Source organism: Phyllobates terribilis, unplaced genomic scaffold (assembly GCF_046119375.1).
Source record: "Phyllobates terribilis strain yellow unplaced genomic scaffold, ASM4611937v1 Scaffold_9__5_contigs__length_417890890, whole genome shotgun sequence".
NCBI classification, from domain to species: Eukaryota; Metazoa; Chordata; class Amphibia; order Anura; family Dendrobatidae; genus Phyllobates; species Phyllobates terribilis.
In genome coordinates this window covers 109094816-109122758 of record NW_027362769.1, presented here as the reverse complement: position 1 = coordinate 109122758, position 27943 = coordinate 109094816, and the positions used below count along the sequence as shown (strand labels likewise).

The 27943-nt window shown below is 44.0% G+C and overlaps 2 protein-coding genes across 9 annotated transcripts in view; one reads left to right on the top strand and one right to left on the bottom strand.

Annotated features, from left to right (window-relative positions):
- The window catches only part of CIRSR (corepressor of RBPJ and splicing regulator), a 53454-nt gene extending 53053 nt beyond the window's left edge, over positions 1 to 401 (bottom strand). Inside the window, exon 1 of the mRNA XM_073646921.1 lies at positions 145 to 401. Coding sequence (XP_073503022.1) covers positions 145 to 216 — 72 coding nt within the window. The 5' untranslated portion in view covers positions 217 to 401. The remainder of the gene's footprint in view (positions 1 to 144) is intronic.
- Positions 275 to 27701, top strand: SCRN3 (secernin 3). Of its 8 annotated transcripts, none has more exons than XM_073646913.1 (9): positions 403 to 451; positions 6239 to 6303; positions 17580 to 17749; positions 18260 to 18441; positions 18519 to 18718; positions 20577 to 20789; positions 21014 to 21176; positions 22399 to 22579; positions 26718 to 27701. In XM_073646913.1, exons 3-9 carry the CDS (start codon positions 17594 to 17596, stop codon positions 26856 to 26858), a joined length of 1236 nt encoding a protein of 411 aa, XP_073503014.1. In that variant the 5' UTR covers positions 403 to 451; positions 6239 to 6303; positions 17580 to 17593; the 3' UTR covers positions 26859 to 27701. The 8 variants fall into 8 exon arrangements, with proteins under 8 accessions (XP_073503019.1, XP_073503015.1, XP_073503014.1 ...); XM_073646919.1 differs by lacking the exon at positions 403 to 451 and adding an exon at positions 5473 to 5539; XM_073646918.1 differs by lacking the exon at positions 6239 to 6303 and having other exon boundaries at positions 275 to 428.
- Positions 27702 to 27943: the final 242 nt, after the last annotated feature.

Genomic DNA, 27943 nt, shown 5'->3' with positions numbered 1-27943 from the left:
ATGGTCACATGATCATTTCCGAGCTGCTGATTGGCTAACAGGGGTCATGTGACGCCACAACACCAGGAGACGCTTTATGTCCCTTCCATGGTAAATAACGCAGCAATTCGCCGCTTCCTCACTGTGAGCCCTGTCACTTCTCACCTTCTTTATGTTGGACTTGGAGGCAGGATGGAAATCCTTCTTACACATGAAGTTAGCAAATGACTTCCCCATGGTGACTAACTCTCCCCGGAGGAGGCCCGCGCCTCCGCACACACAGATGTAATGATGAGAACGGCGTCTCCACGTCCCGCGACCACCAGCACCAGCAGCACGGAAACTCCTCCTCCTTCAGGGTAGGAGTGAGATCCTGAATTGCGGAAGGACCTTTGATGACGTCACTACCATGTGATCACCTAGTGGGAGGAGTCAGGCCCAGGAATGCTGTTAGTACCCAACAAGCTGGAAGGTGAAACTTCAGAGGTCACGTGGCGGCGAAAGTCACGTGACCCTATATAAGAACGAGTGTGCGGGGTTTATGCTGAATGTTCTGCGTGGTGCTGTGCGGGTAGGGAGCGCTCAGCGTCAGATAGAAAGAGCCATGGTGGGGCAGCAGCGGGGGGGGGGGGGTGAGACAGGTGGGTGAAGCAGGTGGACCTTGGTGTGGGCCACGGTTGAGCCTTTGGGGGGTGAGTATGTATAAACAAGTGGGATGTCACATGACATAAATGTATAAATAGAGGTGATCCCTGGTTATATAGCATGTGTCTTTTTCTCTTCTTCCTACTTGTCACATGACGTGATTAACAATAACGAGAATCCGCTATGTAAGGGACAGCACTGTACATAACAGCAGGGGAAGCTATGTAATAAGGGACCACCCCATATAGATCTAGAGAGGATGATGCGTAATAAGGGACTGTGCTATACACAATAAGTGAGTACACTATACTAAGGGACTGCTATACACAATAAGTGGGTACACTATATACTAAGGACTGCTATACACAATACCTGGGTACACTATACACACTAAGGGACGGTGCTATACACAATACCTGGGTACACTATACACACTAAGGGACGGTGCTATACACAATACCTGGGTACACTATACACACTAAGGGACGGTGCTATACACAATACCTGGGTACACTATACACACACTAAGGGACGGTGCTATACACAATACCTGGGTACACTATACACACACTAAGGGACGGTGCTATACACAATACCTGGGTACACTATACACACACTAAGGGACGGTGCTATACACAATACCTGGGTACACTATACACACACTAAGGGACGGTGCTATACACAATACCTGGGTACACTATACACACACTAAGGGACGGTGCTATACACAATACCTGGGTACACTATACACACACTAAGGGACGGTGCTATACACAATACCTGGGTACACTATACACACACTAAGGGACGGTGCTATACACAATACCTGGGTACACTATACACACACTAAGGGACGGTGCTATACACAATACCTGGGTACACTATACACACACTAAGGGACGGTGCTATACACAATACCTGGGTACACTATACACACACTAAGGGACGGTGCTATACACAATACCTGGGTACACTATACACACACTAAGGGACGGTGCTATACACAATACCTGGGTACACTATACACACACTAAGGGACGGTGCTATACACAATACCTGGGTACACTATACACACACTAAGGGACGGTGCTATACACAATACCTGGGTACACTATACACACACTAAGGGACGGTGCTATACACAATACCTGGGTACACTATACACACACTAAGGGACGGTGCTATACACAATACCTGGGTACACTATACACACACTAAGGGACGGTGCTATACACAATACCTGGGTACACTATACACACACTAAGGGACGGTGCTATACACAATACCTGGGTACACTATACACACACTAAGGGACGGTGCTATACACAATACCTGGGTACACTATACACACACTAAGGGACGGTGCTATACACAATACCTGGGTACACTATACACACACTAAGGGACGGTGCTATACACAATACCTGGGTACACTATACACACACTAAGGGACGGTGCTATACACAATACCTGGGTACAATATACACACACTAAGGGACGGTGCTATACACAATACCTGGGTACACTATACACACACTAAGGGACGGTGCTATACACAATACCTGGGTACACTATACACACACACTAAGGGACGGTGCTATACACAATACCTGGGTACACTATACACACACACTAAGGGACGGTGCTATACACAATACCTGGGTACACTATACACACACACTAAGGGACGGTGCTATACACAATACCTGGGTACACTATACACACACTAAGGGACGGTGCTATACACAATACCTGGGTACACTATACACACACTAAGGGACGGTGCTATACACAATACCTGGGTACACTATACACACACACTAAGGGACGGTGCTATACACAATACCTGGGTACACTATACACACACTAAGGGACGGTGCTATACACAATACCTGGGTACACTATACACACACTAAGGGACGGTGCTATACACAATACCTGGGTACACTATACACACACACTAAGGGACGGTGCTATACACAATACCTGGGTACACTATACACACACTAAGGGACGGTGCTATACACAATACCTGGGTACACTATACACACACTAAGGGACGGTGCTATACACAATACCTGGGTACACTATACACACACTAAGGGACGGTGCTATACACAATACCTGGGTACACTATACACACACTAAGGGACGGTGCTATACACAATACCTGGGTACACTATACACACACTAAGGGACGGTGCTATACACAATACCTGGGTACACTATACACACACTAAGGGACGGTGCTATACACAATACCTGGGTACACTATACACACACTAAGGGACGGTGCTATACACAATACCTGGGTACACTATACACACACTAAGGGACGGTGCTATACACAATACCTGGGTACACTATACACACACTAAGGGACGGTGCTATACACAATACCTGGGTACACTATACACACACTAAGGGACGGTGCTATACACAATACCTGGGTACACTATACACACACTAAGGGACGGTGCTATACACAATACCTGGGTACACTATACACACACTAAGGGACGGTGCTATACACAATACCTGGGTACACTATACACACACTAAGGGACGGTGCTATACACAATACCTGGGTACACTATACACACACTAAGGGACGGTGCTATACACAATACCTGGGTACACTATACACACACTAAGGGACGGTGCTATACACAATACCTGGGTACACTATACACACACTAAGGGACGGTGCTATACACAATACCTGGGTACACTATACACACACTAAGGGACGGTGCTATACACAATACCTGGGTACACTATACACACACTAAGGGACGGTGCTATACACAATACCTGGGTACACTATACACACACTAAGGGACGGTGCTATACACAATACCTGGGTACACTATACACACACTAAGGGACGGTGCTATACACAATACCTGGGTACACTATACACACACTAAGGGACACTAAGGGACGGTGCTATACACAATACCTGGGTACACTATACACACACTAAGGGACGGTGCTATATACAATACCTGGGTACACTATATACACAAAGGGACTGTGCTATACACAATACCTGGGTACACTATATACACTAAGGGACGGTGCTATACACAATAAGGCTACATTCCTGTATCCATGTGCAGTGTCGGTGTGCTGCCTTCTTTTACAGATGCATTGTCACATGACTTAGGATAAAAGCTAGAATCAGCATCTCAATTTGCAGACACTGCAAGTGCCATGTGACAAGGCTCGTTAGAGAGTCTATATTGACTTTTAGGATTGCTACTTCTTATAGGTGGTACTAGAGTTCTAGTCCTCTTCCCCTCTGAAGAGACCATTTGCATATTTCCCAGAGGAGCATTGTGGCTTAAAAGTCCCCTCACCTTGACATGCTTAACATGTCACTCTTCGCAAGGAGAAACGTTACCCCCTTGGATCCCGGTCAGACGCCTCTTGCCCAGCCAAACCATATCTCCCACTTTGCACTGACGAGGCGCAGTACCCCGAAACACACTGTCTGCAAATTGAGATTCTCATTCTGGCTTTTATCCTGAGTCATGTGACAAGACTCGTTAGAGAGTCAATATTGACTTTTAGGTTTGCTACTTCCTATAGGTGGCACTAGAGTTCTAGTCCTCTTCCTCTCTGCAGAGACAATTTGGGAAAAGAATAAACAACACTCACCTCTCTGTCCGTCCCCCCCAACCCTGGAGCGTCAATTCTTTCTTCTTCGCCAGCAACTTCTAAATGACACTGGTGTGCTGACTTCATCAAGCCGCGCGCCTGTTACAGAGTAAGCGCCGGGCAGGAAGCTGAGGAAGGTTTCCTGCGGCTCCGCTGCAGTTTGTCTCCTGTAGGCTGCGGAGCTGCAGAATCGCATCATGCCCAGCACGCTGCATTAGATGAGGGCAATCTGGCCATGGCCCCCCCAAAACCTCATGATCCGAGAAACATGCAAGATTGCCCTCATTATTACTTCCCTGCAAGGGGCCCCCTCCACCTCTGGAACTCTGTGCAGCAGCTATATGTCCACCTGTGCTGCAGATATTGTGCTTTGTGAGAATAATGGCTGTGCTAACCCTGCGCGGTCACCACGCGGCGTAGAGAGCTGTGCTGTGCTAACCCTGCGCGGTCACCACGCCGCGTACAAATAAGCAAAATGTCATATTTACCCCAAGGATAAGGTAAAAGGATAAGGGAGGATGAAGTGTAGGATCACAGGGGGAGACATTACTGGTGATTGCAAAGTGATACTGACACAGAGGACGGCCGACAACACCAATTCTGTTAATTGTTGCTGCTCACCGTATCATAAACTAGGATTAGATATGCAGAGTGTAACACACGCTGGGATTAGATACCCTAAGTGTATGTGCACAGTGCGCACGTTGAGTATTTGGATGCAAAAATTTCTGCATCACTTGGCAGGAAAAATGCCGCACACAATACGTGTGTTTTTTGCATGCTTTTTTCTAGAGTTTGTGGACAGCAATGAATGTTATTTGTAGTTTAGTGGATATAAAAGAAAAAAAAAAAAACTTATATAAATATATAGATGGAGGGATGGATTCAGCTTTCTAGGATTGTATAACCTAATAAATGAAAAAACGACGTGGGTCCCCCCCCCCCCCCCCCCATTTTTTTTTTTTTTTTTTTTTTATAACTAATAAAGGTTAGGCAGACAGCTGAGAGCTGACATTATCAGGCTGGCAAGGTCCATGGTTTTTGGGCTCTTCCCAGACTAAATATACCAGCCCGCAGCCTTGCCATTTTTCTTGGGATAGAAGCCACCTTCCCCTCCGTTCTAGCCCAGATTACTGGCTGCAGAGGGAGGAGGATGACTCCCAGAGCTGGCGGATTAATGCTGACGATTGTGTGAACAGTCACGTGTGAGTGGAGACGCCCCGGCTGTACTGACTAGAACATCAGCAAAAAGGTCTATATGTCTCTGTGTATAGGGAGACTGATGCTTTATGGCTGCCTGCATGGATGGACAAGGGGCTTTTCTGGGGAGCAGTGGTCTGCAGCTTGTGGCTCTCCAGCTGTTATGGAACTACTAGTCCCAGCATGCAATGAAAGCTGCTGAATATAATGGAGGCACTTGTAATTTAGTAATAGCTGGTGAGCCGCAACTGCTGTATATGAGCTGTTTGCATCGTGCATACAGAAGAGCTGTGTACATGCATGTAGCAGCGCTGTGTATTTAAAGGGCTTCACTCACATGAAGTTGTTGATCCGTCCTTAGTACAGGTCAGCAATATTGGGAGTGACACCCGCACTGATCAGCTGTGGTCTAGTCTAGAGAATAGAATTGAACATTGAATGTCTACATCTGGCCATCACCAAAGATGATGACAGCTGATTGGTGGGGGTGCCGGACCCCCAGGGATCTGATATTGATGACCTCACCTAATGACTGCTCATCAATATCATATGACCAGAGACCCCCTTTACATTATGCGTGCGGCCTCTGCTTGTCACAGCTTCTACAGTGCAGCAGCAGTCACAGGGCTCAAGCGCATCCGCTTAAAAATAACGTGCTTCTAAAGGTGAGAGGGCCACTAGCGGTGTTTTATTTGCTTAGGTTTAAGGGTATGTTCACACTGAGTGTTTGTTATTTACATTTATTTTTCAGGTTGAAGAATGCTAGTGCTGGAATCATAAAAGACAAACACAAGAAAAAGTTTGCAGTATTTTTGGGTGTTTATTTTTTTTTCTTTTTTGTGCTTATGATGTTTTTTTTTTTTCTTCTATTGATTCAGAAAATTTTAATTTGGAATGTTATTTATTTTCTATGCTGAAAAATAAAAAACTTAAGGGGGGGTGGGGGGACAGCACCATAAGGTCGTGTTTTACCTTTGAAATCAATAGGAGGCTTAAAGAGTAAGTTTAAACTTTTTTTTTTTTTTTTTGTTGTTTTTGCAAGCAGATTGGTGGGAGTCTGAGTTCTGAGACCTCCCCTCTACCATTAACCCAAAATCTACCCTAAAAGGTGCACCGTTCAGGAGTGCATACACACAGCTGGGAATGGATTCAATGAGGAGCGTATGCTTTGAAGCTTATGTATAGGCTATAATACCTACATAGCCTATGGTTTCATTTGAATTCCCCTCCCTCTGCTGGGCGTGCGCTCTTGAGTCGGGCACCACTCTAGGGAGATTTTGAGTCTTATGACCTGGACCCCTCTCCCCTTAAGGCTATGTGCCCACGATGCAGAAATTAAGCAGAAAATTTCCTGAGCATTTCTGCATCTCCTTGGCAGAAAAATGCATGCGGTTTTTATATGCGTTTTTCCAATGCATTGTAATATGCAAATCTGCATGCAGAAACGCACAAGAATTGGTCATGTCTGGATGTTTTCTGTGAGTAAAATCCGCGCAGAAAAAATCCTGACCATGTGCACAGAACTTGCAGAATGTCATAGGAAGTCATGGGATAAGGTATGCAATGCGTTTCTGGAGCGTTTCCGTGCTGCAAATCCGCACCAAAAATGCATCGTGGGCACACAGCCTTACAATTAAAAAGGCACTCCAATCTAGGGAAAAAAAAGGTCAAAATATTTAATTAGTCTGAGTGTTTATGTGGATTTTAGAGGTGAATCTGCTCCAAAATCAATCTAAAAAACTGAAATGTAAACAGACTCTTTCTTACTTTTTTTCCAGCAGTATCTGTGTCACTTATATGCTGGGTGATCCAGTGCCTGCTCCGCCGCTGCACCCGTCTTCATATATGTTGAGGATTATGGAGATTTATGTAGAGATGGACCAAGTGGTACAAAACTACTGCTTTGTCACCAGAGCCCACTTTTTTTTTCCATGCTGCTCTTCTTCTCAGGCACCTAGAAAAAAAATAGCCTCTGGCCACCCAAAGTAAAACTAATGTAGACATTAATGGGATTTTTATGTTTAAGAAGAAGCAGCTCCAGCTTTGCAATCAGACAATATCATCAGGATAAGCTGTTGTCAGCCTTAAATGTCCCCAGGAGGAGCTGGTCTGCGTTTATCATTGAGTAAAATAGGACAATAACTACTTTTGTGTGATGCAGTATTACACTTCACCAGCAGGTGGCAGGAAAGTGCAATCAACAAAATTCAATGTATATACTGTACATAGTAACATAGTTTTTAAGGTTGAAGGAAGACTAAGTCCATCTAGTTCAACCCATAGCCTAACATGTTGATCCAGAGGAAGGCAAAAAAAAAACATGTGGCAAACACTAAGCTCCACATTGGGGAAAAAAATTCCTTCCCGACTCCATACGACAATCAGACTAGTTCCCTGGATCAACGCCCTATGAAGGAATCTAGTATTTATAACCTGTAATATTATACTTTTCCAAGAAAGGCATCCATGCCCTTCTTAAATTTTAATAGTGAATCACTCATTACAACATCATGCGGCAGAGAGTTCCATAGTCTCACTGCTCTTACAGTAAAGAATCCGCGTCTGTGATTATGATTAAACCTTCTTTCCTCCAGACGTAGAAGATGCCCCCTTGTCCCCGTCTCAGGCCCCAGAGTAAGAAGATCAGTAGAAAAGTCTTTGTACTGTCCCCTCATATACTTGTACATAGTAATAAGATCACCCCTAAGCCTTTGTTTTTCCAAAGTAAATAACCCCAAGTGTAATAACCTGTCTTGGTATTGCAGACCCCCCAGTCCTCTAATAACCTTGGTCGCTCTTCTCTGCACCCGCTCTAGTTCAGCTATGTCTTTCTTATACACCGGAGACCAGAACTGTACACAGTGTTCTAAGTGCGGTCGCACTAATGACTTGTATAGAGGTAAAATTATGTTCTCCTCATGAGCATCTATGCCTCTTTTAATGCATCCCATTATTTTATTTGCCTTTGCAGCAGCTGCCTGACACTGGCCACTAAACGTGAGCTTGTCGTCCACCAATACACCCAGGTCTTTTTCAGTGACAGTTTTTGCCCAGTGTTTTACAATTAAGCATATAATTATACATTTTATTTCCTCTACCCAAGTGCATTACCTTACATTTACCCCCATTAAAACTCATTTGCCATTTATCAGCCCAAGCTTCTAGTTTACATAGATCCTCCTGTAATATAAAATTGTCCTCCTCTGTATTGATTACCCTGCAGAGTTTAGTGTCATCTGCAAATATTGAAATATTACTCTGTATGCCCCCTACAAGGTCATTAATAAATATGTTAAAAAGAAGGGGGCCCAATACTGACCCCTGTGGTACCCCACTGTTAACTGAGACCCAGTCTGAGTGTTTTCCATTAATAACCACCCTTTGTTTCCTATCACTGAGCCAATTCTTAACCCACATACATATATTTTCCCCTATCCCCATTGTTCTCATTTTATGTATCAACCTTTTGTGTGGAACCGTATCAAAAGCTTTTGAAAAGTCCATATACACAACATCCACTGCATTTCCTTGGTCCAGTCCAGAACTTACCTCTTCATAAAAGCTGATCAGATTAGTCTGACAGGAACGGTCCCTCGTAAACCCATGTTGATATTGGGTCATGAGGTTATTCTTCTTCGGATACTCTATTATAGCATCTCTTAGGAAACCCTCCAGGATTTTACCCACAGTAGAGGTTAAGCTTACTGGCCTATAATTTCCAAGTTCAGTTTTTGTCCCCTTTTTGTAATTGGCACCACATTTGCTATACGCCAGTCCTGTGGTACAGACCCTGTTATTATGGAATCTTTAAAGATTAAAAATAATGGTCTATCCATGACGTTACTTAATTCCTGCAGTACTCGCGGGTGTATCCCATCCGGGCCCGGGGATTTGTCAACTTTAGTGATTTTTAGACGCCGCCGTACTTCCTGCTGGGTTAAGCAAGTAACATTTAATGGAGAATTTTTCTCATCACTGATCATGTTTTCGGTCATGCGATTTTCTTATGTAAATACGGTTGAGAAAAAAATCATTTAGCATATTGGCTTTTTCCTCATCCTCATCCACCATTTCACCCAGACTATTTTTAAGGGGGCCAACACTATCATTTTTTTAGTTTTTTACTATTTATGTAGTTAAAGAATATTTTTCTGTCACCCATGACGGCACAACGAGAGAGGGGATAAGCCCTTCAAGGACAGGAAACCTTCAAGATAAAAAGGGCAGCGCCTCTCTCCGCCTCAGTGGTTTCCTGTCCTTGATGGGGGACCTTCCTTCTCGGCGGCGACAGCAGCAAATTCAAGCTTACCGGGGCCGGTCAGTGGTGACCGGGCACAGTCTCTGCTGCGGCCGGTCCCATGGTTCCTGGAAGCGCCACTGTGGGTGCCGACATGTGATCTCCCCACGTGCGGGCGGGGGTTTGCGGCACCTATACAGCATGGTAGCCAGCAAACCCTGCGCCCCGATGACGCGCGCCAGGACCTCTGACCCCCAGATGTAATTTTCGGGGGAGGTACCGGAAGCTGCGGGGACGCCGGCCTGTGATCTCCCTGGCACAATAAGGGTACTTAAGGGTAGATCACCGGCCAGGCAGGGGCGCAGTGCACCGTAATGGCCTCACAGCAGTCCTCCCCACCGCATCAGCAGCAAGAGCAGCAGTCCATGCTGCAGCTGCAGCAGCCCGAGGTGATGGAGCAGCCTCGGCGCCAGAAGCACACCCAGGAGCAGCGTCCACCACAGAGCAGGAGCAGTGGGCATTCTGGGACTCTCAGCACCAGAGATTCAAGATCCAGCCGGCATAGCTCCTGCAGGATCAATGATTCCGCGGTCTCCCGAGAAGTATCGGATACCCTCCTGCCTCCCGTTCCGGTACCCTGTCTTTATCTACTGGGTGGTGAGTGAGCTACGTGAAAGTCAACGTATTAATGTAGACTTTTTTCTGTTTTGTCTCTCTCTCCCTCCCTCTCCTTCCTCCCTTATATGGTCAGCATGTCCCTAAAAAATGTATGGAGAAATCCAAGTACAGTGTATGTGCCCTGTGTGAACGGGGTCTGACTAAAGACTGGCCCAAAAGATTATGCCAGCCATGTATTGAGGAAACTATTTCGGAGGGAACCCCGGATTTTTCTTCAAATCTAAAAGTCCTTATTAGGTCTGAGGTAGAAAAATCGTTTAAGTCGTTTTCCCAAGCATCCCAGGCCCATAGGGCAAAAACCCCCACCAACCCTTTCAGACTCTGAATCTGACGAGGGAATACTGGATGACTGCACTGACTCTTCCTCTTCGGATAGCGAGGCAGGCTCAAGTCATTCTTTTCCCCTGGAAAGTGTGGATAGCTTAGTAAAAGCCGTCAGGTCCACAGTGGGGTTAGGTGACCAGAAGTCAAAAAAATCGGTACAGGATATTATGTTCGGCACCTTGGATCGGAAAAAACATAGTTTTCCCGATTAATGATAAGGTGCAGGGACTTATCAGGAAGGGGTGGGATAGGCCGGAGAAAAAGGGTCCCCTTCCATCCTTCTTCAAAAGGAAATATCCCTTTAATGAGGAAGATACCGCTTCCTGGAATAAAGCCCCGAAGCTGGATGTTGCGGTATCCAAAGCTTCTAGAAGATCTTCTCTCCCTTTTGAAGACACAGGGATGCTGAAGGACCCACTTGACTGAAAGGTAGACACCTTCCTTAAGGGTACTTGGGAGTCATCAGCAGGGGCATTGAAACCAGCCATAGCAGCAACCTGTACTGCAAGATCCCTTATGGTTTGGTTAGATAGGTTAGAAGACCAGGTTAAGAACAACGAGTCACAGGACTCCATTCTGGCCTCTCTACCTGTATTGAAAGGAGCAGCGGCCTTCTTATCGGACGCCTCTGCGGATTCTGCCAGATTAGCAGCAAGATCTGCGGCCCTGTCTAATGCCAGCCGTAGAGCAGTCTAGTTGAAATGTTGCCCGGGGGACATGCATACGAAGGGAAAGCTATGTTCTCTTCCGTGTGAAGGAGATTTTCTTTTCGGTGCCTTTCTTGACACAATTCTGGAGAAAGCAGGTGACAACAAAAAAGGATTTCCTAAATCTTCCTTCTCAACTTTTAAGCAGTCCTTTCGGAGGAAGAAATTTGGCCGCAGAAGGACGTCCACAGAACAATCTAGATCAGAGGATCGTTCCAGGAAAGGGAGAGGATTTTTGTTCGGCGGGCCCTCCCAGGATAGTCTCAAACCCCAAAAATGACACTCTATCCCAGGTGGGAGGGAGGCTCTCTCTCTTCCTTCCAGCCTGGGAAAGGATCTCTCCCGGCAAGTGGATCCTCAATTTAGTAAAATCAGGTTTAAAACTGGAATTTCTTAGGAACCCACCAGAGAAATTTATCCCGACTGCCTTAAGATCCTCTCTACCATAACAGCGGGCACTGGAGGAAGAGATTTCAGGTCTCCTGCAAAAGAACGTCTTGCTGGAGGTATCACCACAAGAAGAAAGAAGAGGGTTCTATTCCCCTTGTTCCTTATAAAGAAGCCGGACAATTCATACAGAGTCATCCTCAACTTGAAAGGCCTAAACAAATTCCTGAATATTCCATCATTCAAGATGGAAACAATAAAATCAACGATAAGCCTTCTATTCCCCGGCTGCTACATGGTAGTGTTGGACCTAAAGGATGTGTATTACCATGTGCCAATCCATTACGACTTTCAAAAATACCTCAGAGTAGCCGTAACTGTACAGGGGGAGTCAAGCTTTTCCAGTACAGAGCTCTTCCCTTCGGCCTAGCAGTAGCGCCCCGCATATTCACAAAACTTATAGCGGAGGTTGCGGCTCATCTCAGGGAGGAAAACAGATTGATAATCCCGTACTTGGACGACTTACTAATAGTGGGCAAAACTTACGATCACTGCCTGGCCCAAGTGGATCAGGTGTGCACCATCTTAAAAAACTTAGGATGGTGTTTTAAACCTAGAAAATTCAAAACTGATCCCGCAAACAACTCAGATCTTTTTAGGCCTTACTCTGGATTCGGTTCGACAGGAATGCCGCCTGCCCGAGCAGAAAAGAGAAAATAAAAAATTTAGTCTCGACAGCCATAACAGACCCAGTAATGACTATCAGGGGGGACCATGTCTCTGTTGGGGTCCCTCACTTCCTGCATCCCAGCGGTATGCTGCGCCCAATTTCATTCAAGATCATTGCAATGGGACGTCCTAAAGAACGAAATCATCCTCAGGGGACATCTGGAGGGCAGGTTAACACTCCCACAAAATGTAATTCAGTCTCTGTATTGGTGGTTAGAGACAAACACATTCCAGACAGGTGTCCCCTGGGTTCCCCAATTTACCAGAGTGATTACTACTGACGCAGCCCCAGGGGGTGGGGGGCGCACCTAGACAACTGCCCGATACAGGGGACTTGGTCAGAGGAGGAGAGTCTGGAGTCTTCGAACATGTAGGAACTGCGAGCAGTAGAGAAGGCACTAATCAGCTTCTTACCCCTTCTACAAGGGCATCACATAAAAATTCTGTCAGACAATCAGGTCACGGTGGCATATGTAAACCACCAGAGGGGAACTCGCTCAAAATCACTAATGCGGATTGCGGGGAGGATATTTTCTCTAGTGAAAGGAAAAGTTCTCTTTAAAGGCCCTTCATATCAGAGGAGAGGACAACACGATGGCAGACTTTCTAAGTCGCAGGCCATTATTGCAGGGAGAATGGACTCTAAGTCATTCAGTCTTGCGCCAGCTAGTGGCCATGTGGGGGTCTCCAGAGGTCGACCTGTTTGCGACTCGTTAAAAAAGTTCTGCTCCCTGAATCCCACAGAAAACCCTTTAGTAGTAGACGCCTTCCAGTGCAGATGGGATTTCAGTTTGGCCTATGCCTTTCCCTCAACTTGCCTAATTCCAGCCGTGTTGAGGAAGATCCGGGAGGATCAGGCTTGAGTGGTCCTCATATCTCCCTTCTGGCCCAAGAGACCATGGTTCTCTTGGCTAAGGAGCATGTCAGTCCCGAACCCCTGGATTCTTCCAGAGATTCCCGACCTTCTTGCTCAAGGTCCTATATTCCATCCTCAGGTGAAAGTATTGCACTTAGCGGCCTGGAACTTGAGAGGTCGTTGCTAGAGGGTCGGGGTTTCTCATCGAATCTAGTTACTACTCTTCTAGTTAGTAGGAAACCAATCACCACTAAAATTTACAGTAGAATCTGGAAGAAATTCTTGTCATCTCAGGGATTCTCCCTGGGTGGGGGGGTTACCATAACGGCCATTTTGGAATTTCTTAAAAAAGGGCTGGAGAAAGGCCTAGCGGTTAGCACCCTAAAGGTCCAAATCTCTGCCTTAGGGTCCTTGTATAATTATAATCTGGCCGGTAACAAATGGATTTCCAGGTTTGTGAGGGCATGCAGTAGAGCCAATCCAGCCCCTATAATAGGGGTCCCTTCTTGGGATTTAAACTTAGTGCTAAACGTGTTAACAGGTTCTCCCTTTGAGCCCCTTAGCTCAGGGTCCATAAAATTACTCACCCTAAAAACAATACTTCTGGTGGCCTTAACATCATCTTGGAGGGTTAGTGAGTTACGAGCTTTATCTGCAGATCCACCTTTTACCTTAGTTCTAGATGATAGGGTAGTTTTGAGATCAGACCCTGCTTTCCTTCCTAAATTGTTTCTAAATTTCATATGTCTCAGGAGATAGCCCTACCTTCCTTATGTCCTGAACCAAAAAATAGCAAGGAGGAAAGATTTCATACCTTGGATGTCAGGAGATGCCTTATACATTATTTAGCATCCACGAGCTCATGGAGGAAGGATAGGGCTCTATTTGTCTCCTTTCAGGGCTCCCGAAAGGGATCAAAGGTCTCTAAAGGCACTCTATCAAGGTGGATCCGGGAAGCCATCACGATGGCCTATACGGGATCAGACAGAGATCCTCCTAACAATCTGAAGGCCCACTCTACATGGGGCATGGCTGTTTCCTGGGCAGAAAGAGCGGACGTGCCCATTGAGCAAATATGTAAGGCGGCCACGTGGTCATCTCCGTCTACTTTCTATAATCACTATAGACTTGACCTTTCTGCCTCCTCTGATCTCACATTTGGGAGAAGGGTTCTGCAGGCTGTGGTCCCTCCCTTACATACCTAGTTCTCTGTAATTCTCTCGTTGTGCCGTCATGGGTGACAGAAAAACACGTATATTACTTACCGGTAATGTGTTTTTTCGGAACCCATGACTGCACCTTTACATTACATCCCTATCACTATGGTGTTCACCTTCCGGTTGGTGGGTGTTGAGTATTCACATGGGTGAAATTCGTTTATGGTTAATAAAATGATGTACTCTAATTCGAGTGTCCTCTCATGCTCTGTAATCCACTGAGGCGGAGAGAGGCGCCGCGCTTTTTATCTTGAAGGTTTGCTGTCCTTGAAGGGCGGATCCCCTCTCTCTCGTTGTGCCGTCATGAGTTCCGAAAAAACACATTACCGGTAAGTAATTTACGTGTTTTGGGATTATTTTTACTTTCTCTGGCAATGAGTCTCAATCTTTGCCTTGATTTGTTTTTTACAGAATTTAATTTTCTGTATTTATTTAATGCCTCATCACTACCTACTTGCTTTAGTTCTCTAAATGCTTTCTTTTTGTCACTTATTGCCCCTTACAGCTCTATTTAGCGATAGTGGTTTCCTCCTATTTCTAGCATGTTTATTCCCATAGGGTATATATTGTGCACAGGTCCTATTCAGAATGTTAATAAATGTCTCCCATTTGCTTTGTGTAGTTTTATGTCTCAGGATATCGTCCCAGTTTATTGCACTAAGATCATCTCTCAACCGTTGGAAATTTGCCTTCCTGAAGTTTAGTGTCCTTGTAACCCCTCTACTACACATCTTATTAAAGGTTACATGAAAACGTATTATTTTGTGATCACTATTACCCAAGTGACCCCCAACTCGTATATTTGATATGCGGTCTGGCCTATTGGTTAATATTATGTCTAGCAGTGCCCCCCTTCTTGTTGGGTCCTGAACCAGTTGTGAAAGGTAATTGTCTCTCAACGTTGTCAAAAACCTATTTCCTTTGCTTGAACTACAGGTTTCTGTTCCCCAATGTATTTCAGGGTAGTTGAAGTCTCCCATAATAATGACTTCTCCTTGAGTCGCTGCTTCATCTATTTGCTTTATGAGGATATTCTCCGCTGCTTCCATTATTTTTGGAGACTTATAACAAACCCCTATCAGTAATTTTATTATTTTTCCCCTCCCCTTATCTCCACCCACAGGGACTCTACATTTTCATTAGATTCACATATATTCTCACGCAAGATGGGTTTTAAGGATGATTTTACATATAAACACCCCCCCCCCTTCCCCTTGCTTGTTTGTACGGTCATTTCTGAACAGACTATAGCCCTGTAAATTAACTGCCCAGTCATGGCTCTTGTCCAGCCATGTCATAATTATTTTCCAACAAAATTAATTCTAATTCCTCCATTTTGTAGGTGAGGCTTCTGGCATTAGTGTACATGCATTTTATATATCTCTCTGTACCTCTATTCCTTCTTACTATATTGACTCCTCAACCCCACTCTCAATTTCTTTTTGTGCCCTGGTCACTATCTTCCCCCACCTATAAAATGAATACCCTCCACCCCCCCCCCCCCCAATCCCTAGTTTAAACACTCCTCCAACCTTCTAGCCATTTTCTCCCCCAGCACAGCAGCACCCTCCCCATTGAGGTGCCGCCCGTCCCTAGCGTAGAATCTGTAGCCAACTGAGAAGTCGGCCCAGTTCTCCAGGAACCCAAACCCCTCCTTCCTACACCAGTTCCTGAGCCACTTATTTATCTCCCTAATCTCCCATTGCCTCTCTGGCATGGCACGTGGTACAGGTAGTATTTCAGAGAATACCACCTTGGAGGTCCTTGCTTTAAGCTTGCAGCCTAATTCCCTGAAATCATCTTTAAGGACCTTCCACCTACCTCTAACTTTGTCATTTGTGCCAATGTGCACCATGACCGCTGGGTCCTCACCAGCCCCTCCCAGTAATCTGTCAACCTGATCAGCGATGTGCCAGACTCGAGCGCCAGGTAGGCAGCTCACTGTTCGACGATCCCTGTCTTTGTGACAGATTGCTCTATCTGTTCCCCTAATAATTGAGTCCCCCACTACCAGCACCTGCCTGGCCTGCTCTCCTATTTCCCCCCTTACTGGAGCTGACACTCCTCCAGCTTTCAGAGGACATGCCTTGCTGCAGCAGTGCTACAACTGTACTGACACCCCCCTCATCTGCCAACTTTGCAAACTTATTGGGGTGTGCCAGATCAGGACTAGCCTCCCTGGCACTCTTCCCTCTACCCCCCCCCCTTCTAACTGTCACCCAGCTAGCTGCCTCACTGTCCTGCAGCTCTCTACTACCACCCTCCCCCACATCTACCTCCGTGAGCAGCAGACTCCTTTCCATATTGTCAATGGATCTGTGTTGCCAACTGCTCATTTAGATCCAGTACCTGGGCTTCCAAACGCACAACGTGCACACATCTCGCGCAGCAGTAAGCAACCCTGACCGGCTGTTCAAGGAATGCATACATGTGGCAAGATGTACACTGGATAGCATTGTCAATAATGGAGCTCATTTTCTAATAGGGATTGCACTAGACAGAAATGTTAAGTAAAAAGAAATGTAAAGAATTAATAAAATACAGAAAGCAATTCACTCCAAATTCCTCCCTTCCAAACTCGCTGAAAAACAAGTCACACGCTTTCTTCCGTTTGCACTTACACTCCGTTCACACTTGCTAACGAAGAAGATTTAAAGAGTTTTTTTTTTCCCCTGTTAGCAGCAATCCACCCTACAGCTCATTGCACTACCAAAGGACAGAACAAATAAGGTTAGATGAATGTAAAAGTTATGGACTGCCCCTTTAAGAATGGATGTTGATGGACTGGCAGTAAAATGGAAAAAAAAACAACCCACAATCATTAGGGTTAGGGCATTGTATGATAAAATCATGATAACAGCAGGGTCCGGTCACTTTTTCTTATCAGTCAGGAAGGTTAACATTTATATAACTGTTTGAACATATAAAACTCATTATTTTTTCTTTTATACCTGCAGATCCTAGTGACGATATGGATCCCTGCTCCTGTGACACCTTCATCGCTCTTCCACAAGCAACAGTTGGCAACAGAATTATTTTTGGAAAAAATTCCGACAGGCCGAGTGATGAAATCCAGGAGATCGTGTATTACCCAGGACGATCTTATGACCCTGGAGAGAAAGTAGAGGTATGGCAATTCTTCACCTTTTTTTTTTATTTTTAATAAAATATTAATGGGATTTAGAAATCAGAAATAACCAAAAATAAATAAATAAAAGCTACAACAGTAGTTGTAAATACAAAGGCATGGACGTTTTATAGCCGATAGGATCTAACAAAAAGTTGGGTTCGGCTGACACTATAAGGCCCCGTTCACATTGCGTCCTTCGTGTACATTAGTGTATATGGCGAGGTACCAAAGTACCTGCAAAACTTGTCTCTAGGGCTCGAATACGTGTCCTTGTGGCTGCATCTGACTAATGACGCCCCCATATGTGCTGGATGGGAGACAAGTCCGGAGTCGCTGCAGATCTCCTATAGGTGGCGGCATCTTGTGCTGTTTTTCAGACTTAGGCGCTAAGGGGGAAAATACTTTTATCAGTGCACATGTGGAGCTTTGATACCATGTAATTGTACATAGGTTATATATTATATATTTTTCCTTTATTGACAATTATTTTATTAATTTTGCCCCCAGTGCACTTACATCGAAATCGAACAGGCGGAGAAGACCCATGCGGTGGTCTTAAGCCGTCCGTCCTGGCTGTGGGGAGCGGAGATGGGAGCTAACGAATTGGGCGTGTGTGTTGGAAATGAAGCCGTATGGGGTAAAGAGGAGATTGATGATGACGAGGCTCTTCTGGGCATGGACCTTGTCAGGTCGGGGAGTGAACGCTTCACTTTTACTGTCGGAACCAGCAGAGAGAGGAGTTTTGTGATGCAGATGTGTCTTCTAGGTTGGGTCTGGAGAGGGCGGACACGGCTGAAGGAGCGTTGGATGTGATCGTCGGTTTGATAGAAAAATACGGTCAAGGTGGCAACTGCATGGAGAGTCCGATGTCCTTTACTTATCACAACAGCTTCCTCATAGCCGACAGGAAGGAAGCGTGGATCCTGGAGACAGCCGGCCGGTACTGGGCCGCGGAGAAAGTGGACGGTAAGAGGTGCAGCACAAAGGAGACTTATTAGATGGTCATTATAGCGTTTATATAAAATGTAACCATAGCTGGAGAATCCATAGTAAACATGGCTGGTGGCCTCTTCTGCACCTCTTTGGCTGCCCCCACTTGTTTTACCTAAAGTTCCCCATACAACTGACATACCTGTCAGCAGCTGTCTCGCCCAACTCTTCCGTACACAGGATCTCTCACTCTGCAGAGTGACGGCTTATCTCTGATCGGCAGTCTGAACTTGGAGGTGTTGGACCCGTCTCTGCTCTGACATCATCTGTCGGGAGCCCCCTAAGGCTGTCAGCTAAACCCGTCGATATTAGTGGGTCTGTCAATATTGGTGGGTCTGTCAATGTGTATGGGGGCCCTAAGATGTTTGCTAGCTTCTCAGACTGCCATATGCATTGTGGTGGCCAGTGGTAGTCTTCCTCATCATCCGGTCATCACAACTATGCTTCTGACAGCAGCGAGAGCGTCTCACCAAAATACAGGGAGAGTCATCCAAAAGGAGGCAATCCAGGGACACTTGTTAATTCTCATGGAATAACAATTCTGCAGCTATGCTTTCTGTCGCTCCTCTGTTATTCTAACCAGGTGAATAAATCCCTATTATTAAAAATTCTAACTTTATTAATACTATTAAAAGGAAATAAACTCAGTAATTCCTATCCAACAACTACTTATACATATATCTATGTAGTGAGCAAATAATATTCAATCAATACGTCACATAGAAAACAGGACTGAAAACAAGATCAGGCAGCGGGGTGTCCTAACATTTTCCCTCAATGATTCACCCTAAAGATAAACCCTGCCTGACACAATTTCCATACATGTGCAGTTTCATCACTTATGAATGTTGGGGGTTATATATACACCTCACTATATATCGGGCAGGACCAGTCTTTGGCTCCGTATTGTTGGATGCTCTGTCCTCTTTTTCCATGTACGCTGCCATTGGGGACTGACTTTACTCAGGACTACCTAAGGTTAGCCGACGGTGAGCGGGGGTGGGGGGCTTAACTAGCGTGCTTTATCTAGGGTGCCATCCTCCATGGTCTTTGGGAAAAATGTTAGGACACCCCCCCCCCCCCTACCTGATCCTGTTTTCTATGTGATGTATTAAAGTAATTGGATATTATTTGGTCACCATATAGGTATACACTATCTATAAGTACTTGGATAGGAATTACCAAGTTTTTATTTCCTCTTTCTTTTAATAGTTTTAATAAAGGTATCATTTTTAATAGGGATTATTCACCTCGTTAGAAATTCAGTGTATTCCTTCCATGATTGATATACTGTACGTCTACATTGTAACTTTAATTGTCAGTAGGTTGTGCGCCCCCCACTGTCCAACCAGAGCCAACAAGTGTTGAAATCCAGCCTGTCGATGGCGCCGATAGGAACAGCTGTCAGTTCACTGAAACATTCACTGGAGCAATAGCCGAGGAATAGGACTAAAGTTTAAAGTAAAGTTGCTCCACAACTGTTTCATAAAGGAAAACAAATGTTTTCTAAAACAGACAGGTCTCGAGGAGTAGTCTGGCACATCACATAGAAAGGGCTGCAACCGATCGGTGAGAGCAGTGTCTTGTGTCGCCAACGCTGAGCTCAGTGATTGCCTGCAGTGCTGATGACGTGCTGTCAGCGCTGTAGGTAACAGACACCAGGGGCCCAGTGGAGAGTCAGCATTGGACTTATTCCTAGTCCCGCACAACCCCTTTAATGATCTAGTTCTAAGTAGACGCTCCTGTTTAGCATGTACCGTTACAACAGATGAACTTTCCATGAAAACCTTCCATTGAATGACGTTCTCTAACCTTTTTTTTTTTTTTTTAACAGATGGTATAAAGAATATATCCAACAACCTCTCCATCACCACCAAAATTGACCGTGAGCACCCTGCAATGAGGGAGTACGCAAAGACGAAAGGCTGGTGGGATGGGAGAAAAGAATTTAATTTTGCAGCAGTGTATTCCTATTTCAACCCATCCAGATCTTCGTCCTCTGGGGACAGATTTTGTGAAGGATATAAACTGCTCAGGAAATATAAAGGTGAGATGCATGATACTGGGGTGTTTCTTTACAACCGATCTGCTTTTTCTGGCAGGTCCCAACTACATAATATTTGCATTTCTTGTGAAGAGGATTGTACGGGTTTGTCCACATTTATACTATTATATAGGCTGATATCATGTATACATGTTGGTACTGTTGCAACACAAGACATCCCGGCGTCTGGACATGAGGCTAATGGGAATCCATCATACATCTTCTAGGAAACCTGACAGCTGAAACCATGATGGAAATCCTATCCGACAAGCAGAGTGGCATCAACATGGAGGGTGGATTTATGACAACTGGAAGCATGGTCTCTATTCTGCCGCAGGATCCGAGCCAGCCATGCTGCCACTTCTTCACTGGCACCCCAGACCCTGCTAGGTAGGTCATCAGTAGACGGACCCTCTCCCTACATCACATTATGCCCCAGCAAGTCCTTTTTGTTTGCTTTTCTTATTGAAAAATTGCAAAATTATGTAATAATTTCTATGACTAATCGTGTACCTGCGTACATAGTAGGGCAGATATATCAATAATGTTTGATTTTTAGAAGAGGCAGTCTGAAAAGGTGCCATTTATCATAGTGTTTGCTAAATCTTAATATATCATAAGTCTTGAATTTTAAAAGTTAATACTAAAAACAAGGAGCAATGAAGGCAAAGAGAGGCCGATGAGCAACACAAAATAATGAAAATAAGGTTACAATACCAAGGGTAGCCACCAGATGGCAGAATGCTACCAAGGAGTAATAACTGGTTTGTGTAGGCACATAGCCACAAAGTTAAAGGGAACCTGTCACCTGAAAAATACACTATTAACCTGCAGGTATTGGGTTCATCTGCGCGGCGCTGGTATGTAGACCTACGCTGCCGGGAGGAAATTAACTTTATTCTTCCTGGCAGCATCCCGGTTTTAGTCACCGCTCTGTGTATAGAGTGGCAGCTGATTGAGAGCAGATCAGCATTAGTGGCGGGTGTCAGTCAGTGCCGGGGGCACAGTTACAGCTGCCACTCTATACACAGTGGGTGACTGAAATCGGGACTCTTTCGGGAGGAATAAAGTTAATTTCCTCCCAGCAGCGTGGGTCTAAATGCCGGCGCCGGGCAGGTTTACAATGCTTTTAACCTGCAGGTTAATAGCTGTTTTTTTTTTTTTGTTGTTGTTTTTTTCAGGTGATAGGTTTCCTTAAATTACAATGCAATTCTGCAACTTAGATATATAGAAATTGGGTGCAATGTAATGCACAAAAAATAAAATGAATAGTTAAAAAGCATTATAATCACATACCCAAACAGACATACCGTGTTGCCAGCAAAAAACGGACATGTATATGTGTTTTGCACATAGACACACGGTCCGTGGGAACACACTGACATGTCCGCAGAGCATAGATTTGAATGGGTCTACGTGTGTCACTGTCTCCAGTACGTGTGACAATGTCACCACACGTACCAGAGACACTGACGTGTGAAGGGGGCCTTGTATAAAGCCGGACATTTTGCACTTGCAGAACAATCCCTTCTATGGATTTAGTGGGTGCCTTTTACTTCTATAAACCAGATCTTGGTTCTCTCTCTACTTTTAATAAATTATTTTTCTCTAGATCTGTTTTCAAGCCATTCATCTTTGTGCCTCAGATTGATCCATTTGTAAGAACAGCTTCTCCTGTTTTTGGGGCTGATGATCCCGTCAGACAAAAGCCGAGATTCCAAACGAAGCCCGACAGGAGACATCAACTATACAAGAAACACGAAGATGCTCTCGTGTCCATGAAAACATCACCGGTACAACATAATCGTTCTAAGTAGGATATAACTACTTACATTTATGTAAGCGTTGTAACCGGGAATTCACACAGAGCAGATTTATTGCAAAAAATTTCTGTGACTCCTTTCCCTTTATCTGAAAAGGGCTTGGAGAAATCCATGCAACGTGTCCAGGGATAACTCCATTCAGGTTTATGGAGTGAAATTTGAGATTCTTTGAGAAAAGAACCTGGGGTAGGGTGAGTAAAACATAGTCTCTGCTGCTGTGCCCCTTGTGTCTTGTTTTCTGCAACCAACGCTGACGTGGCGTAGACGGCACAGAAGCAAAGAGCTGAGCTCAGCGGCTCTGCATGAGCCTCTCAGCCCGGTTATTGGCTGCAGCGGTGTCCATGTGATATCAACGCTGCAGACAGCGGCAGAGGCTCTGGGCTCGTCCGGGGGAAGGCGAGTAAAGCGCAGGTTTTTTTTTTTAATTTTTTTTATTTTTTTTTATAAATGGTACAACATAATGTGTAGAGTTCCAGGTACCCAGACCCCCAACAATCACTCAAGAAGATGCTTTGCTCAGCAGGCAGAAGCGACAATCTTTTGCCCAAGTGCATAGAGAGAGTTTGGTGAGCCAGTACGCCACTCTGTGCACTTCCTCCATACTCCTTGAGAAAGCCACCTGGCGAAACGTACGTCAGAGTCCTGGGGTTTCTTTTCCTGTGTTATTCCCTATTACATGGTATGTCTGTTTTGATATGTACTGAGGATCTTTTATACTTACAGTTAAATGTCAAATGGACAGAATGGTATTTTTTATGACTCTTATTCTACCTATATATATTATATTCCCAGAATTAAATTTATATATATTACTGTAAAAGTCAGAAGGCCGGTAAAACCTAGGATTTACCGGTCAATCTGGACATTTACCGAGGCCGTCGGTAAAAGCTCAAAAGGAAAAGTAAAATTGGACTTTTACCTGTGAAGTCTTAGTAAATGTTAACATTTACCGTCGAGCGTGGTAAGTCAGAAATATCAGGTGTGAAGATGGAACATCTGACTTTAACCAAGCGCAGTTGGTAAATGTGCACATTTACCTCGGCTTCTTGGTAAATGTAGCTGAGAAGGGTGTAAGCGCAGTTGGTAAATGTAGTTACTTTTACCAACACATGCTGGTAAATGTAAAGATTTACCAATTCGCCCAGGTAAAAGTCCAAAATCGTTCGTTTATATGGAATACATCTGAATTTTACCAACGCTGTTGAGAAATGTTAAGATTTACCAAGACTTCACCGGTAAAAGTCCAATTTTACTTTTCATTTTGAGCTTTTACCGACGGCCTCGGTAAATATCCAGATTGACCGGTAAATCCTAGGCTTTACCGGCCTTCTTCTTATCCCGTCTGTCTAGGAAATCCCGTGTCGCTGATTGGTCCGGCCACGGCCAATCAGCGACGCAGGAGGTCAGCTAGCCGCTCATCTTCCGGCTGCTCGCAGAACTACCCCGACCGGCGGCGCCGCTGATTTCCCGACGGCAAGTGTGAAGGGAGGACCACGAAGCGGCGCCGCCGGTCGGGATACTTCTACTGCGAGCAGCCGCTCATCTCCCGGCTGCTCGCAGCGGAAGTACCCGCACAGGCAGCGCCTCTCCCCAGTCCTCACTAATAGGATTCGCTGATTGGTCGCGGCCGTGACCAATCAGCATTATTGGCGCCAAATTTAAACACCGCTTTGCTGATTGCGCCCGGTCGGCTGCATACATATTCTAGAATACCCGATGCGTTAGAATCGGGCCACCATCTAGTGTGTATGTATGTATGTATGTATGTATGTATGTATGTATGTGTGTGTGTGTGTGTGTATATATATATATATATTTCTGGGAATATAACATTACCATTTTCTATATGTTTGCAGTCTTTGGGGTTTTCTTTTTCTGTGTTATTCCTATGGCACATTTGCCTTTTTGATATGGGTCTCTTATACTTGCCATTTACATGTCCATTTAATATTTACTTCTATTTTTAAGGACCCTGTTACCATATTTATACACAGACCTGTAAATTTAACTCTGGGAATATAATGCTGCCATTTATATTATACCCCCTCTGTGTTTTATTGTGAATATTCATTGTGTATGCCCCCCTCCCCCCCATTTAAGGGTTATAAAAAAAAAATATATATATATATATCTCTATATATATATATATATATATATATGTATATATATATATCAAAATTGTATATATGTTTTTATTTGTGATTATTGACCCCATGCTTGTGCACAGGTTCATAGACTTTCCGTAGAGCGCTGTGTACGTTCACCTCTGCCTGAGCTGCACATTGCAGAACTTTTTGTTTTTTGAGTGATTAATTGGGGTCTCGGCCCCCAGATACCTTCTGATCTGCTACACATTAGGTAGTACACACGTGGTCAAAATAGTTGGTACCCCTCGTTTAATGAAAGGAAAAACCCAAAATGGTCACAGAAATAACTTTAATCTGACAAAAGTAATAATAAATTAAAAATCTATGAAAATTAAAGTCAGTCATTGCTTTTCAACCCTGCTTCCACAGAATTTTAAGAATTTAAAAAAAATTAAACTCTTGAAATAGGCTTGGACAGAAATGATGGTACCGCTGAAAATAATGTGACAACAGGGACATGCTAAATCAAGTTGTGTCTACAATCTTGTAATCAGTCAGTGGGCCTGTATATAGGGCTACAGATACTCACTGTGCTGTTTGGTGACATGGTGTGTATCACACTCAACATGGACCAGAGGAAGCAAAGGAAAGAGTTTTCTCAGGAGATTAGAAAGAAAACTATAGACAAGCATGTTAAAGGTAAAGATTATAAGACCATCTCCAAGCAGCTTGATGTTCCTGTGACTACAATGTCACATATTATTCAGAAACTTAAGATCCATGGGACTGTAGCCAACCTCCCTGGACGTGGCCGCAGGAGGAAAATTGATGACAAATCAAAGAGACGGATAATACGAATGGTAACAAAAGAGCCCAGGATAACTTCTAAAGAGATTAAAGGTGAACTTCAAGCTCAAGGAACATCAGTGTCAGATTGCACCATCTGTCGTTGTTTGATCCAAAGTGGACTTCATGGAAGACTACTAAGGAGAACACCATTGTTGAAAGAAAAAAAAAAAGCCAGACTGGAATTTGCCAAACTATATGTTGACAAGCTACAAAGCTTCTGGGAGAATGTCCTATAGAAAGATGAGATAAAAATGGAAGTTTTTGGCAAGGCACATCAGCTCTATGTTCATAGATGGAAAAATTAAGCATATCAAGAAAAGAACACTGTCCCTACTGTGAAACATGGTGGAGGCTCTGTTATGTTCTGGGGCTGCTTTGCTGCATCTGGCACAGGGTGTCTTGAATCTATGCAGGGTACAATGAAATATCAAGACTATCAAGGGATTCTAGAGAGAAATGTGTGGCCCAGTGTCAGAAAGCTTGGTCTCAGTCGCAGGTCTTGGGTCTTGCAATAAGATAATGACCCAAAACACCCAGCTAAAAACACCCAAGAGTGGCTTCGAGGAAAACATTGGACTATTCTGATGTGGCCTTCTATGAGCCCTGACCTAAATCCTATTGAGCATCTTTGGAAAGAGCTGAAACATGGAAAAGGCAACCTTCAAACACGAGACAACTGGAGCAGTTTGCTCATGAGGAGTGGGCCAAAATACCTGTCGAGAGGCGCAGAAGTCTCATTGACAGTTACAGGAATCGTTTGATTGCAGTGATTGCCTCAAAAGGTTGTTCCACAAAATATTAAGTAAAGAAGAACCATCATTTCTGTCCAGGTCTATTTCATGAGGTTAATTTTTTTTTAAATTTTGTGGAAGCAGAAAAGCAATGTCTGACTTTCATTTTCATAATTTTTAATTTATTACTTTTGTCAGATTCAAGTTTAGTCACAGAAATATTGTGGGTTTTTCTTTCATTAAACGAGGGGTACCAACAATTTTGACCACGTGTGTATCTGTCATTTAAAAAGAAAAAAAATCAAAGGCTAAGTATTCTATAGTCATGTGTCAAACGAGCAGCTAATTTGAAATACATCGTAATCTTCTGTAGAAAGTTGCGTTCATGGGGTGGTATGAAATGTCATTTATTTAGGATTTCATGTTTTTGTTTTTATGAAGGAGCTGCTGAAGAAGATGAAGCATTTGGAAAAAAAGCAACTTGAGGAGGTAGAAGAGCTTATAAAAAATGGCACTGACGGCTCAGGACTTGCCACATTGTTTGCCAGTTGTGTCGAAGAGGAAATGAACCTTTATTTGTAGAATGTTAATGCTGTGTTGTGTCATTTTTTGCCTAAACAACATCCTCCTTCCAAGTTTTGCTTTGCTGTGAATACAGTTTCAATAAGAAACTTGCATTGTAGACATCACCATTGTCCAGTTTCGTTAGACGTTAAAGGGAATGTCATCAGAAACTAAGCTAGTGAATGAGCTGTGTGTGATCTGAAAATTATACTAAAAATGGAATATCTTTAGAAAAAAATAATTCAGAAAACTTGCAATTTTCACACTCGCCACTAGGCCCAATATTAAACTCTTATTTCCTATGTTTTCAGTAAAGCCTCAGATATTAGCAACTAAAGACCGGCTCCGTCTCTACTTGTCATGAGCATTGTTTGTCATTCTGCCAGGACATCACCTACTGTGAATGGTGGATCCTGAGTAATCTGCAGTATATAGAGGTGTTATCAGTCATTGTACAGGAGGAGGAGGTGTGCTGTGACATTACCTGTTATGAATGATGGGTCCTGTGTTCTCTACTGTATATACAGGTGTTACCTTTTCATAGTATTCCTGTCTGCAATGATAGATTTCTGAAAAGTCATCGATCTAGAACATGAAGAGTGAGTTTAGTATAGTGATAAGGATTATAAAAAAAAAATAAATAAATAAAAATATCCAAAATATATATCATTCATTTAACAAAACCTTGATTAAAACAAGTTATTTTCTGATGACTCCTTCCCTTTAAGTACTAGAATTGTATTTAAAATTATCAAACCTCATAGAAAATACTAAGACTACTGTGATGTAAAGACTTTTACCCTGTATTCTGGTAAGTTCACAGTGACATGCACTATAAATACAGGTTATATAGCATAGAAATATGGCTCATGTATGATTACATTTTCTTCGGATGAGATCTGGGTCACATTTAGACGGACACTTCTGGCAAATTCAATCACCTGGGTTGGGCCTAGTTCAGGGCCTGGGGGCTAAAATTTCTTTTTTCTTCCGCCTGACTGTTATCGCATCTGCAAAGGAGCACTTGAGAGATTCATTGATCAATCTATGTGTTCTGTTCAAAATTCAAGTCTTGAGGTTCATTGCTGGTGATGTGCATAAAT